The following is an 11,290-nucleotide window of genomic DNA, read 5'->3' on the forward strand; positions in this document are numbered from 1 at the left end:
CCCTTACAAGGAGATTCGAGTGCAGTCTTCGCTCCTAGTGATTGCAAATCAGAAGGGTGGGAGAGAATTGGAACATTGATTGGGACAGTCCCAGCCAGATATCTGAGCTAGAAACATTCAGGAGCTGGTCCAGTTTACAGGTGTATAACATATCCTCAAAGACTGTAAGGCTAGAATCTAATGTCTACACAGGTACAAACTCTGGTCAGAGAATTTTCACTGGATGGCTCTGCTTTAGCAGCAGATTTTCAAGAGTTAAGGAGGGGTTCTTGATCTTAGCCTTATTTATATTTATTCCTAACCAAATTCACAGAAGCTGGGACCTGCCAGAAGGAGCTAATTTTAAATCACGAGGGCCTTCTGGTACAGCCATGGTGTCCAGCCAACTTTAAGGGTCTGAAGACCACACAGATGGTTTTATTCTGGTTACCTGTGCCCTGTGTCTCCTTTTATAGAGCCTGGATGCAAGGTTCCCTGGGTTTGGGGTCATTAACCAGAGACAGGGAAGTGGTGTAGGCTCAGAGAGACCAGCGTGATGGAGAGGGGCCGAGTTTGTTCAAGAGAAACTGAGGCAAGAGGATTGGGGCAAGTCCAGCAGTTATTTGGAGGTTGGATTTCCCACCTTGGTCTTGGCCTGGGCGATACGGGTGAGGACGTGCTCTCAGGCCAGCGCCAGGGAAGAGGAGAGAGAGGAGGGGGTTTGTGGTTAGTGAATGCGCAGAGGCTTCCTCTGGTGTGCTGGGGGGAAACAGCCCACCTCCATGGCGACTGCTTCTCTCCTCCTTGGGCCCCACTGCTGCAGAACCGACTGGGTGTCAGGTAGGGCCTCTTCAGCCATGTGATGTGTACCCAGAGGTGAAGGCCCTGAAGTTTGCTGCCTTCTGGGCAGTGAAGACCGCCTGACACAGCCCCTTCAGAGACGGGAAGGCAGACTTGTTCTTAGTGATTCTCATTCATGGAGGGGGCAGGGAGAGTAGAATGCTATTTTGGAGAGTTGTAGCTGGATGTTTGAGGAAATTGGAATTCAGGACCCGGTCTAGTGACTGGTGTGTAACAAAGCGTCAGAGGCACTGAACAGGATTAGAATGAAGAATGACAATGGTGCAGATGAGTTTATCTGTGCACTGAACTTCATTTTTGGATGTTAGGGGATCAGGTAGGGAGATAGAATGTGTTTCATCTTTGTTTCCAAAGGTGTACTTTACCCGACTGTTGTAAGTCACCCATGGTTCCTCAAGTCTGGAAAAAGAAAACATAAAGAACCAGTACTTCAAGCCAGGGTGGTAAAATCTCTGACCTCAGTTCATGCAGTCCCGTGTTACCAATTCTCGTTCTTACTCTGTTTGAATCAGGTTCTGCCATTAGTTCTGGAAATTCTTGCCCAGTTCATTTTTATGATCTTGAAGTTACCAGAAACCTGTGCATGCCAGGGCGTTGCTGTGAGCCTATCTGATGACCCACTTTTCCAGGGACATTATTGCAGAATCACCTGAGTAAAACAGTAGCTCTCTATAGATGACAAATACCTTCAAGCAATGCCCGTTGGTAAAGATCTGATTTGAGTTCACTGTGACAGGAGATCTGATTGTTTCTGTGACACAGCATAGATAGATCCTATTTTTTTTATTACCAAAATAAATAATAAAGATTTAGGAACTTCCCAAAGGTCCATTCAGTTGCAGATTTGACCTTTAGAACTCAACATTTCAGATTTCCTAATTCCTGTTTCAAAATTCTTTCTTTTTTTTTTTTTTTTAGGCCTTTGTATTGAAGTACTATACACATACAGAAAAGTGGATGTTTCGTTAAATACCCAACTATATGAGTCTTTATAAACAAAACCTCCAAATCAAGAAAAAGAGAACTTTAGGGACACCTGGCTGGCTCCGTCAGTGGACCATGTGGCACTTGATCTCAAGGTTGAGTTCAAGCCCCACAATGGGTGTAAGGACCACTTAAAATTGAAGTCTTAGGACGCCTGGGTGGCTCCATCTGTTCAGCGTCTGACTTGATTTCAGCTCAGGTCATGATCTTAAGATTCATGAGATCAAGCCCCACGTTGGACTCTGTGCTGACAATGCAGAGCCTACTTGGAATCTCTATCTCCCTCTTTCTCTGCCCCTCCCCTGCTTGTGTGCTTTCCCTCCATCCCTCCCTCCATTTCAAAATAAATAAATATTTTTAAAAATGTTTTAGAAAAAAATAAAAGTCTTAATTTTGGAGGCATAAGCAAGAAATTACCCAGGTCAGATTAGTCTTGCAAATTAACCTTTGTATGATGAAGCTGGTTTTGTCTGCTCAGAGGATTTTTTAAAAATTGGGGTGCCTGGATGGCTCAGTTGGTTAAGCATTTAACTTTGGCTCAGGTCATGATCTCATGGTTCGTGGGTTCGAGCCCTGTGTTGGGCTCTGTGCTAACAGCTCAGAGCCTGGAGCCTGCTTCGGATTCTGTCTCCCTCTCTCTCTGCCCCTCCTCCACTCACCCTCTATCTCTCTCTCAAAAATGAATAAATGTTTAAAAAAAAAAAGGTAAGTGAACATCAGCAGTTATATCCATAGAGTGGTGGTTGCCAGGGCTGGAGAGGGGGATGGGAGGGTCAGTGGGTAGTGCGTCCAGAGTTTCATTTGGGAAGATGAAAGCTCTAGAGGTGGATAGTTGCACAGTACTGCAAATGCACTCACTACACAAAACATGGTTAAAATGATAAATTTTGTTAAGTACGTTTTACTACAGTAAGAGAGAAGAGAGATGTGAGAGAGAGGGCCACCAGAAGCTCTGCTCCCCACTGCAGCCACCACCTGTGCCCACAGTTAACTGACTAAATGGAAAACCTGTGCATTAGAAGAGGTCATGCTTCTGGCCGTCTGGTTTACACATAGCTGGAGGGAAAACTAAAAAGCACCAAAATTGTTCGCCTAAGGTCCCCTGGAGTTTATTCCCCAGGATGACTTCCCAGGTCAGAGTGGATCAAGTGGGAAACACAGCTGTTTCTTGAACCTAGGTTAGATGAGCATTTGCGTTTCATAGCAGCTTGTAGACGTATAGTTTATGTAATCTTTACGCAGGCCAAGCAGAGAGGAAGTGATAAGACACGGGGCATCTGCGTGCGGGACCCGGCGGTCTGGCCGTGACCTCTGCCTGGGGTGCCTGCCCCGCTGATCCTTAATACTCATCTTGAGGCTGACTTATGTCCTGTGTGTTCTAATGTAGTGTTTACTACAAAGGGAAGACTGTACGCAGTGTAAGTGTAAGTTGTGAATCATAAGTTGTGAATCAGAAGAGTAAAGCCAGTATTCACCTACCATCTGACCAGGTCACACATCTTAAAATCGCTAGAAACTGTTCTGTTTGCCTCTGTGGTTTCAGTCACTGAAATGTCACTAAATCTGCAGTGTACACACACAGGGCGCCATGTGTCTTATTCTGACACTTGTCCTTTCCAGCTTCCCTTGGTGTGTGAGCTGGAGAGGCCTTGGCACCAACATCTGGATTGGGGTTTAGATAAGGCCTCTGAGGGGCGCCTGGGTGGCTCAGTCGGTTAAGCATCCAGCTTCGGCTCAGGTCATGACCTCACACGGTTCAGTGGTTCATGGGTTTGAGCCCTGCATCGGGCTCTGTGCTGACAGTCAGAGCCTGGAGCCTGCTTCAGATTCTGTATCTCCTTCTCTCTCTGACCCTCTCCTGCTCACATTGTTTCTCTCTGTCTCTCAAAAATAAAAAACATTAAAAAAAATTAAAAAGATAAGGCCTCCAAAAAGAACAGCGGAGCCTGGAGGACTGTGTCTTCACCTCTGGTCGCATCCTGGCCAGCTCTGCGTCACAGCGGAGCATTGCCCCAGCTTCTGCCATGTGTAACCCGCCAAGGAGAGGTGCTTCTCCCCTTGGACAGTGTCGGGGGGTAGATTTGGTTCCTGCTGCAACTGCAGTTTCTTCAGACATCATGGGCATAAACCATTTGCCTTTGGCTTTCTGAATGTTGGCATTTGCTTCTTAACCTTATTTCTCGAAATTGGAATTTATATAAATCTCCCACACTGGTCTGGGAGTCAGTGATATTCATTGAGTCCAGCAGTCATTACTGTTTATTAAGAACCTAGAATGTGGAAAAGTACTGCTCTTTAAAGCCTCCCTGGAAGCTGATTTTTTTTCTCTCTTAGAACGGCACCAAACCCCCGCTGGCCGCAGATGTCAGTTTAGAAGCCCTTGCTGAGGACCTTCGCTGTGACTCCTATTCGTGAGTACCTGCTTCTCTGGTCCGCTGTGTCTCCGAAGCTCTGTTTCCTTGGGCGAAATGGGAGAGAGTGGTCTTGCGGGGAGCACCCAGTTGGGAGTCCTGTAAAACCCCCCTTCTGGCCTTTTCCTTAGAGAAGGAACCATGCATTTTGAGGCCCCGAGGAACTTTCAGCCCCAGGAGGGGCATCCAGTCCTGTGTTGAGTCCTGGTACCCAGCCCTCCTGGCCACCCCCGCTGCCCTCACTGGTTGTCTGTCCCTTTTCCGGAACGTTTGAGCAGACCTTTCGTTGTCAGCTGCAAGTCACCAGGTGCTCCGGCGCCTCGGAGAGTAAGGTGTGAGCTGCAGTTCCCACAGCTCAGGGGGTTCGCCTCCAGCAGCGGACAGCAGCAGCGGGAGAACAGGCGTTCTGCCTTCAGCTCGTGTGGGTGTGGGGGAGAGGGCTGCTTTCTTCATATACGTAAGTTTGCTAACTATCACTTTGGAGACACAGAGAAGAAAATGAAACTCACATTTAACTCCCAGGGAGACATCCCGTCTGGCTTATTTTAGAGCCCTGCTGTGTTATCTTCAGTGTACTTGGTGGTCAAGACGTTCCTGTAGGTCAGAGCCAAGTAAGCAAGTCGAAGCTTCACGTCTGAGGCCTTCAGGAGTCTTCTCTTCAGCAGTGTAGACTTGTATCCAGAGAACAGGCACTCGGTCATTTCCAGTTCCAGTGGAAGAATTGTGTGTCTCTTGTCAAGACGCTTGCACTCAAAACCACACTGATCGTTTTGGGGGCGTGTAGTCAGGATACCTCGTTTTTTCTCACTTTCTCAGTCATGGTCGTCGAGGCCATGAGCCTCCTCTTTGTCCGGCAGCCCCGGCTCGGGTGTGAGAGCAGGGGCTGTCTGGGTGATGGGACATGATCAGAGCGCCAGGCCTGGTGATGGCATGTGAACGCCCCTCCCCCGCTATGAGGAGCGTGTCTCCCCCTCACCCCACCCTGTTGGGAACTTACTGTTAATGGGGGAAAGGCCTAAGTGAGTAGTTTGCATCTTCGAGTGCTAAAATCTGAAAAGATACTCCATTCACAGCAGAGGCCATGTCATGGCCGAACTAAACCCAGGTCAAATCCTTGGTTCCACGGTGCAGGGTGTACAGTATAAAGGGCCAGGGTTAGTGTTCAGCATTGTACACTTAGGATTTATGCCGCTGTTGACACACTTTGAGAAGACGTAATTCTAGGCTTCAGCTCTTCATTTGTGATAAAGGTGTCTCCACACCTGTGTGAGGTTTCACTGTTAAAGGAGAGCAATGAACATGAACGCACGTATTTAATTATTAAATAGCATTGTAAACCAGCACCTAACCGCAGAAACATTGGATTCACTTCATAATGTAAGCTCTGTGGGCACTTAATTTTATATATTATTGGAATTGTCAACTTCAGACATTAAATAAGTTTAATGTCTAGAAATGAGGTCCCCCCCCCCACACCAGATTCAAACTCTTCTGAAGGGCTGCAAGAATTCTGCTAAAGATGTAATGTGGTGAAGCGCCAGTCAGCACTGGCGTTTTCCACTGAACACCGGAACCATGCTGATGAGGCATATTATTACACAGCATAATTACGTGAAGGCTTGCTAGTTTTCTGTTTTAGGTCATTTATGACAGGCCCATTCAGCCTGGGCTTGAATCAAGGGCATTAAAGACTTTATAGCCTTTGTGTTTCTCTCTTTTCAACTGGGTGCCACAAATGACCTCTTATAGAATCTACTCGAGACGTTAGGTAGTGTGGGACAGTCAGCTCGTGGGCAGCGTAAGCCTTGTGAGTGAGGATTTTATGATACATGTGTCTGTTTCTTTCTGTTGACTGAGCGGTTCACTTTTTGCATTAACGTTAGTATCTAGAGCTGTTAGCATCGGAGTAGTTACGATTCAGTGACTTGTTTGTATCATAATTACCCATCTTCTGAGAGTTAGAAAACTGTTAAGTAAAAGTAAAAAGCTCTTTCTTACTGACCATAATCAGCTTACCCCACCTGTATCGGTAGGTGTCTTTCCTAACTGTGTTATATGCGACTTAAAATTGCTGTCAGACTTCTTTCTGTTCTTTGCAGTGTCTAAGAATAAATCAGTGAGGATGGTTGTTTTTACAGGGGTGCGGACCTCTCTGCTTTGGTACGAGAAGCTTCTATCTGCGCCCTGAGACAGGAAATGGCAGGACCGAAGAGCAGGAGTGAGAAAGGTACCTTTCTTTCCAGAATTTCTCGGTTCCTCTTACTTATCACTCTGGATCCCTAAAGCCACTGTTGACCTGGAAAGTGACCATGTCCTAGCAGTTTTTCTCTGACATTCTGCTGGGGAGAACGTCCAGGCGCCCGCACCCCGCTTGGCTTCTGCCACACTTGCCTGGTGGCCTGCAGCTGTGGCTGTGCTCTCCTGCCACCTGCACACCTTCACACGCACCTCCCTGTCCTCTCAGCCTGTGCTTTATCTGCAGGTCAAGTCCACGTTGATCTTTTGTTCTGTGCATTTCCAAAACTTGTCATTTTTTATTCCTACTGATATTCTCTTTCTTCTCCCTTTTTTCCTCCAGCTACCGAGAGTCTCAGAAATAACTTTGTTCCCCATCACACAGCATCTGTGTAGCTTACATTTGTCAACACCCGCCATCCACCCATAATTTTTGTTGTTCAGTTGTCAGATTCGGACACCTGAACTTTTTTATCATAAGCTCTTTCAAATTCCTCTTGGAAGTAGGTGATGTAACTTGCAAAATGAGAATGTCTTGTGAGAACACCGTGTGAGCGTGCTACCTAAGGGCAGAGTCTGCAGTATTTGGGGATTTCTCACTGAAAATGTACAGGCCTCTCTTCACATATTGGCCGCTACTAATAGTGCTGTTTGGACGTGACTTTGTGATCGTTCAGCACGTTCTGACACCCCCGCCCTGCTGCACTTAGCATTTCTAGTTCTCTGTCCTCCAGGGACTCTGCACGGCTCTCTTGCTGACTGATGCCCTCAACTGCACTTTTTGTTTTCGGCTCAGGTCACAACCTCATGGTCATGAGACTGAGCCCTGGGTTGGGCTCTGCACTGGACATGGAACCTGCTTGGGATTCTCTGCCTCTGCCCCTCTCCCCTACTTACACATTCTTTCTCTCTCTCAAGTAAAAATTTTTTACCTTATTTATTCAAGTTTATTTATATATTTTGAGAGAGACAGACAATGTGAGCATGGGAGAGAGAAAGAATCCCAAGTAGGCTTTGTACTGCCAGCGCAGAATCAGACATGGGGCTCGAACTCATGAAACTGTGAGATCATGACCTGAGCCAAAACCAGAGTCAGACACTCACCTGACTGAGCCACCCAGGCACTCCTAAAATAAAATTGTGAAAAATTTCAATAAAGGTTTAGAACCCCTTGTAATCCATTGATGTGTTATTATCTCTGTACATTACATATATATTGTGATATTATAATTCCATAACCTCTAATTACACAAATGGACTCTTTTTTTTTTTTTTCTTTTTTGAGATAGCTTGAGTTAGGGAGGGGCAGAGAGAGAGAGAGAGAGAGAAGTCCCAAGCAGGGTATAGAGCCCAATGCAGGGCTTGAATTTACGAACTGTGAGATCCTGATCTGAGCCAAAGTCAGATGCTTAACTGACTAAGCCACCCAGGCACCCCCTGGACTTGTAAATACTGTGGAATAACACGTTCTGTTCCCAGCTGAACTTTTTGAATTTATCTAAAAAAAAAAAATAAACCACAAAAACCAGTTCTGGTTTTTCTTCATTAAACATCACCATTAAGGTGTAAATATTGTTAAAGAAGGGCCCCCAAAGGGTATCTGTTTCGGAGTGATGTCTCTTTGGGGTGTCCTGTGTGAAAACCTGATGAGCACAGGGTAGGAGAAGTGGGAAGACGTTGGTCAAAGGACACAGATTCCTGCTGAAGACGAGCAGGTTCTGGGGAACAGATGTGTTGCATGATGACTGCAATTAGCAATATGGATCATGTGTTTGAGAGATGTTAAGACAGGTCTTGTTGTTACCACACATTAAAAAAACGTGATCACGTGAGGGGAGGGAGGTGTTAATAACTAACCTTGTATTTGTCACTTTACTGCACGCGTGTATCATATCACCAAGGTGTCAGCCTTAAACTTACATATGTTAGATGTCAGCAGTATCTCCTTAAACGGTGGGGGGGTGGGTAATGAAAACATGGACTGCTTTGTTTTTTTTTAATGGTAAGAATCTCTGTCTAATTAAAGATGCACAAAGTACTTTTTTATATAATTTGTCCCAAAATAAACAGTTTTGATTGCTAGAGGGAAAAAGATTATGCTAAAATAGACGCTAATAGAGAACTCAGGATAGTCAGGTGTGTGTAAATTAAATGAAGATGAAAAAATGTCCCAAAAATGTGATGTGCAGACTGTATCAGGCTTGAATCATTCTGAAAAAGAGCAGAAGCAGTGTGATCGCTGATTTCCCCACCTTCCCCTGACTGCTGGGACGTGAGCACGCTGTGCCACCTGTGTTTGTGCTTCTGCCCCACAGGCGAGCTCAAGGTCAGTCAGAAGCACTTCGAAGAAGCTTTCAAGAAAGTAAAATCATCTATATCAAAAAAGGTAAGAAATTCTCTTAAAATGTGTTACAGAATCGAGAGACTGGAATGAAGACCGGTATCGTGAAAATAAGGAAAATAATTGCCTTTGTGAGAACATTCTTGAGAGATTGTACTTTTGTGTGTTTCTTGGAAGTCTGAAGCCAGAAAGGAATGACCCTTCATATCTCTCTCCACCCTCTTGAGATTTCTAATCTGTCTGGCTCACCAGTTTTCTGAGCTTCTCCACCCTTGCAGGCAGCCTTTTATCTGCCTGGAGCCAGACTCACTGGGGCGGGCACCAGGGGCAGGGTGGATCGTCCCCGAGGAAGGTCGGAGAAAGGCTAAAGGAAATAGCTGACATCTCTTTACATAAAACACCAGATTTTATGTGTTTGCCTCTTACTGTGCGGAGGTGACCCATCTGTAGTAACTTGGGTGGCTGTGGTGACACCGGGCTGAGAGGACGTGTCCAACCCTGGGAAGCCTCTGGCTTGGGTTCTGTTGTCGTCGATCTCATTCTCTTTTGTGTCTTTTGTGTCCTAGGAGTGTCGCATGCCTTAGCCATGAGACCTGCTTATTGCTGGACTCAAACCTCCTTTAAATCACTGGCCATTTACTACCCCAGGCCTAGCGTTTCCCACTGTAATTACTGAGCGAAAGTGGAGAGTCAAAAGTTTAAGTAAGGTTATGGGGGATAGGCTGACGTGTCCCAGAGCCTCGGGCTTATTCTCAGTGAGGTGGCCACTGTTAAATGTCTCATGTTGAGTGATAGCTATACCCATCATGGAGCCGGAGCTCACAACCGCGAGACCAAAAGCAACAGTTCTAGTGACTGAGCCCACCGGGCACCCATCGCCTTACCACTTTTAAGTACAGTAACTGGTTCATTGATTTGGGCTGGAGGTATCTTTGAGGCATGTGACTGACTGCCTTTCGCCTAGAGTCCAGTGGCTGCCCTGGGACCGAGTCCTCCCCCGTCTGTGGAGAAACCATGGTCTGCCTTCCCCTCCTGGGCGTGTTTGTCTACCACTGGCACGTGTGCTGGTTCCCCTGAGCATCTTTCCGTAAAACACAGTCTTCTCAACAAAAACCAGGGACAGTTGCGCAGTTCACAGTACTGGGGCTTTTCCTTCTGATCAACAAGAGACTAGTGATAAGCTCCCAAAGATTCAGTCGTTAAAAAATTGTTGGAGTTGAAGTGATTTCTCGCCTGCGGCTGGAGTCTGGGGCCTTCCCAGGAGTTAGATGTGGACTTGGTCCCATATCTGCCGTTCTTTATAGCCTCCCTGTTTTCAGTGGAAGCGTAATTGACGTGCAGTGGAGCATAGTACAGTCCTGCCACGTGCGACAGCTGTGGCCAGCGCCACAGTCAGCGGACAGGACCTCCCGTTCCTGTAGGAGGTCCTGGTGCGTCTTCGAAGGCTGGTGGTCCAGGCGAGTCCGGACCTGACCCGTCTTCTGCCCTGACTTCTTCCCTCACTGGGCTTGATACAAGTAGGGCCGTGCCACACACGTTCAGTGCGTCTGGCTCCTGTGCTCATCACGTCTCTGAGGTTCTTCGTGCTGTGCATTTGGGAGTTTGGTCCTTTTCCAGGGTAGTTTTCCAGGGTAACAATGTACTGCAGCGTCTTGTCCTTTCTCCTACTGTGGGACACTTGGCCTTTTCCAGGGTTTGGCTTTTATGAATAAAGGTCCTTTGAATGTATGTGAGATAGAACAAGGGAGAGAGAGGAAACAGGTTTTAATTTGCATGAGCATGTGTTTTCACTTCTCGTGGGTGAGCACCCAGATGGGCCTGGCTGGTCTCAGACACAGGCTGTTCTGCCCATGCTCGGTGAGGGCTTCTGCTTCTCCACGGTCTCACGAACACCAGAGTGTTGCAGTCCTGGGATGTCAGCCACCCGAGTGTCCGGTGCGGTGTAAGTGGGCATTTCCCCAACAACCAGGAAGGTGAGCGTATTTTCACCTGCTTGCTGGTCAGTTGGTTTTCTTGTTTCTTGTCCTTGTGCTTTGCCCCTAAAAACTTGAGTTGATTCCCTTCTTATTATAAATGTACGGGGGCACCTGGGTCACTCAGTCGGTAGCATCTGACTTCGGCTCCCGTCATGATCTCATGGTTTGTGAGTTGGAGCCCCACATTGGGCTCTGTACCATCAGCTTGGAGCCTGGAGCCTGCTTCTGGTTCTGTGTCTCCTCCTCTCTCTGCCTCTCCCCCTCACATGCTCTGTCTCTCTCTGTATCAAAAAAAAAAAAAAAAAAAAAGACTGAACAGTAACAGACGGCCTTAGCACTGATGTACCTGCCGGCCTGCCTGGGCGACTTTTGCCAAAGGGACATGGGCATCTGTGGCTCCCAGCAGATACGATAACAGGCTCTTGACATGTGCACAGAAATGCAGCTTTGCTCACAGAAGCAGTCACGACAGGCTCTTCTTCACGTATGACCTTTTACAAGCG

The 11,290-nt window shown here is 46.9% G+C and overlaps 1 protein-coding gene across 2 annotated transcripts in view; it reads left to right on the plus strand.

Moving 5' to 3' along the window:
- The window catches only part of NVL (nuclear VCP like), a 77,328-nt gene that overhangs the window by 63,461 nt on the left and 2,577 nt on the right, over nucleotides 1-11,290 (plus strand). For both annotated transcript variants that reach the window (XM_029934928.1, XM_029934929.1), the window contains 3 exons: nucleotides 4,159-4,235; nucleotides 6,374-6,462; nucleotides 8,786-8,856. In XM_029934928.1, coding sequence (XP_029790788.1) covers nucleotides 4,159-4,235; nucleotides 6,374-6,462; nucleotides 8,786-8,856 — 237 coding nt within the window. The remainder of the gene's footprint in view (nucleotides 1-4,158; nucleotides 4,236-6,373; nucleotides 6,463-8,785; nucleotides 8,857-11,290) is intronic.

The sequence above is a fragment of the Suricata suricatta genome, chromosome 3 (genome assembly GCF_006229205.1).
Source record: "Suricata suricatta isolate VVHF042 chromosome 3, meerkat_22Aug2017_6uvM2_HiC, whole genome shotgun sequence".
Taxonomy (NCBI): Eukaryota; Metazoa; Chordata; class Mammalia; order Carnivora; family Herpestidae; genus Suricata; species Suricata suricatta.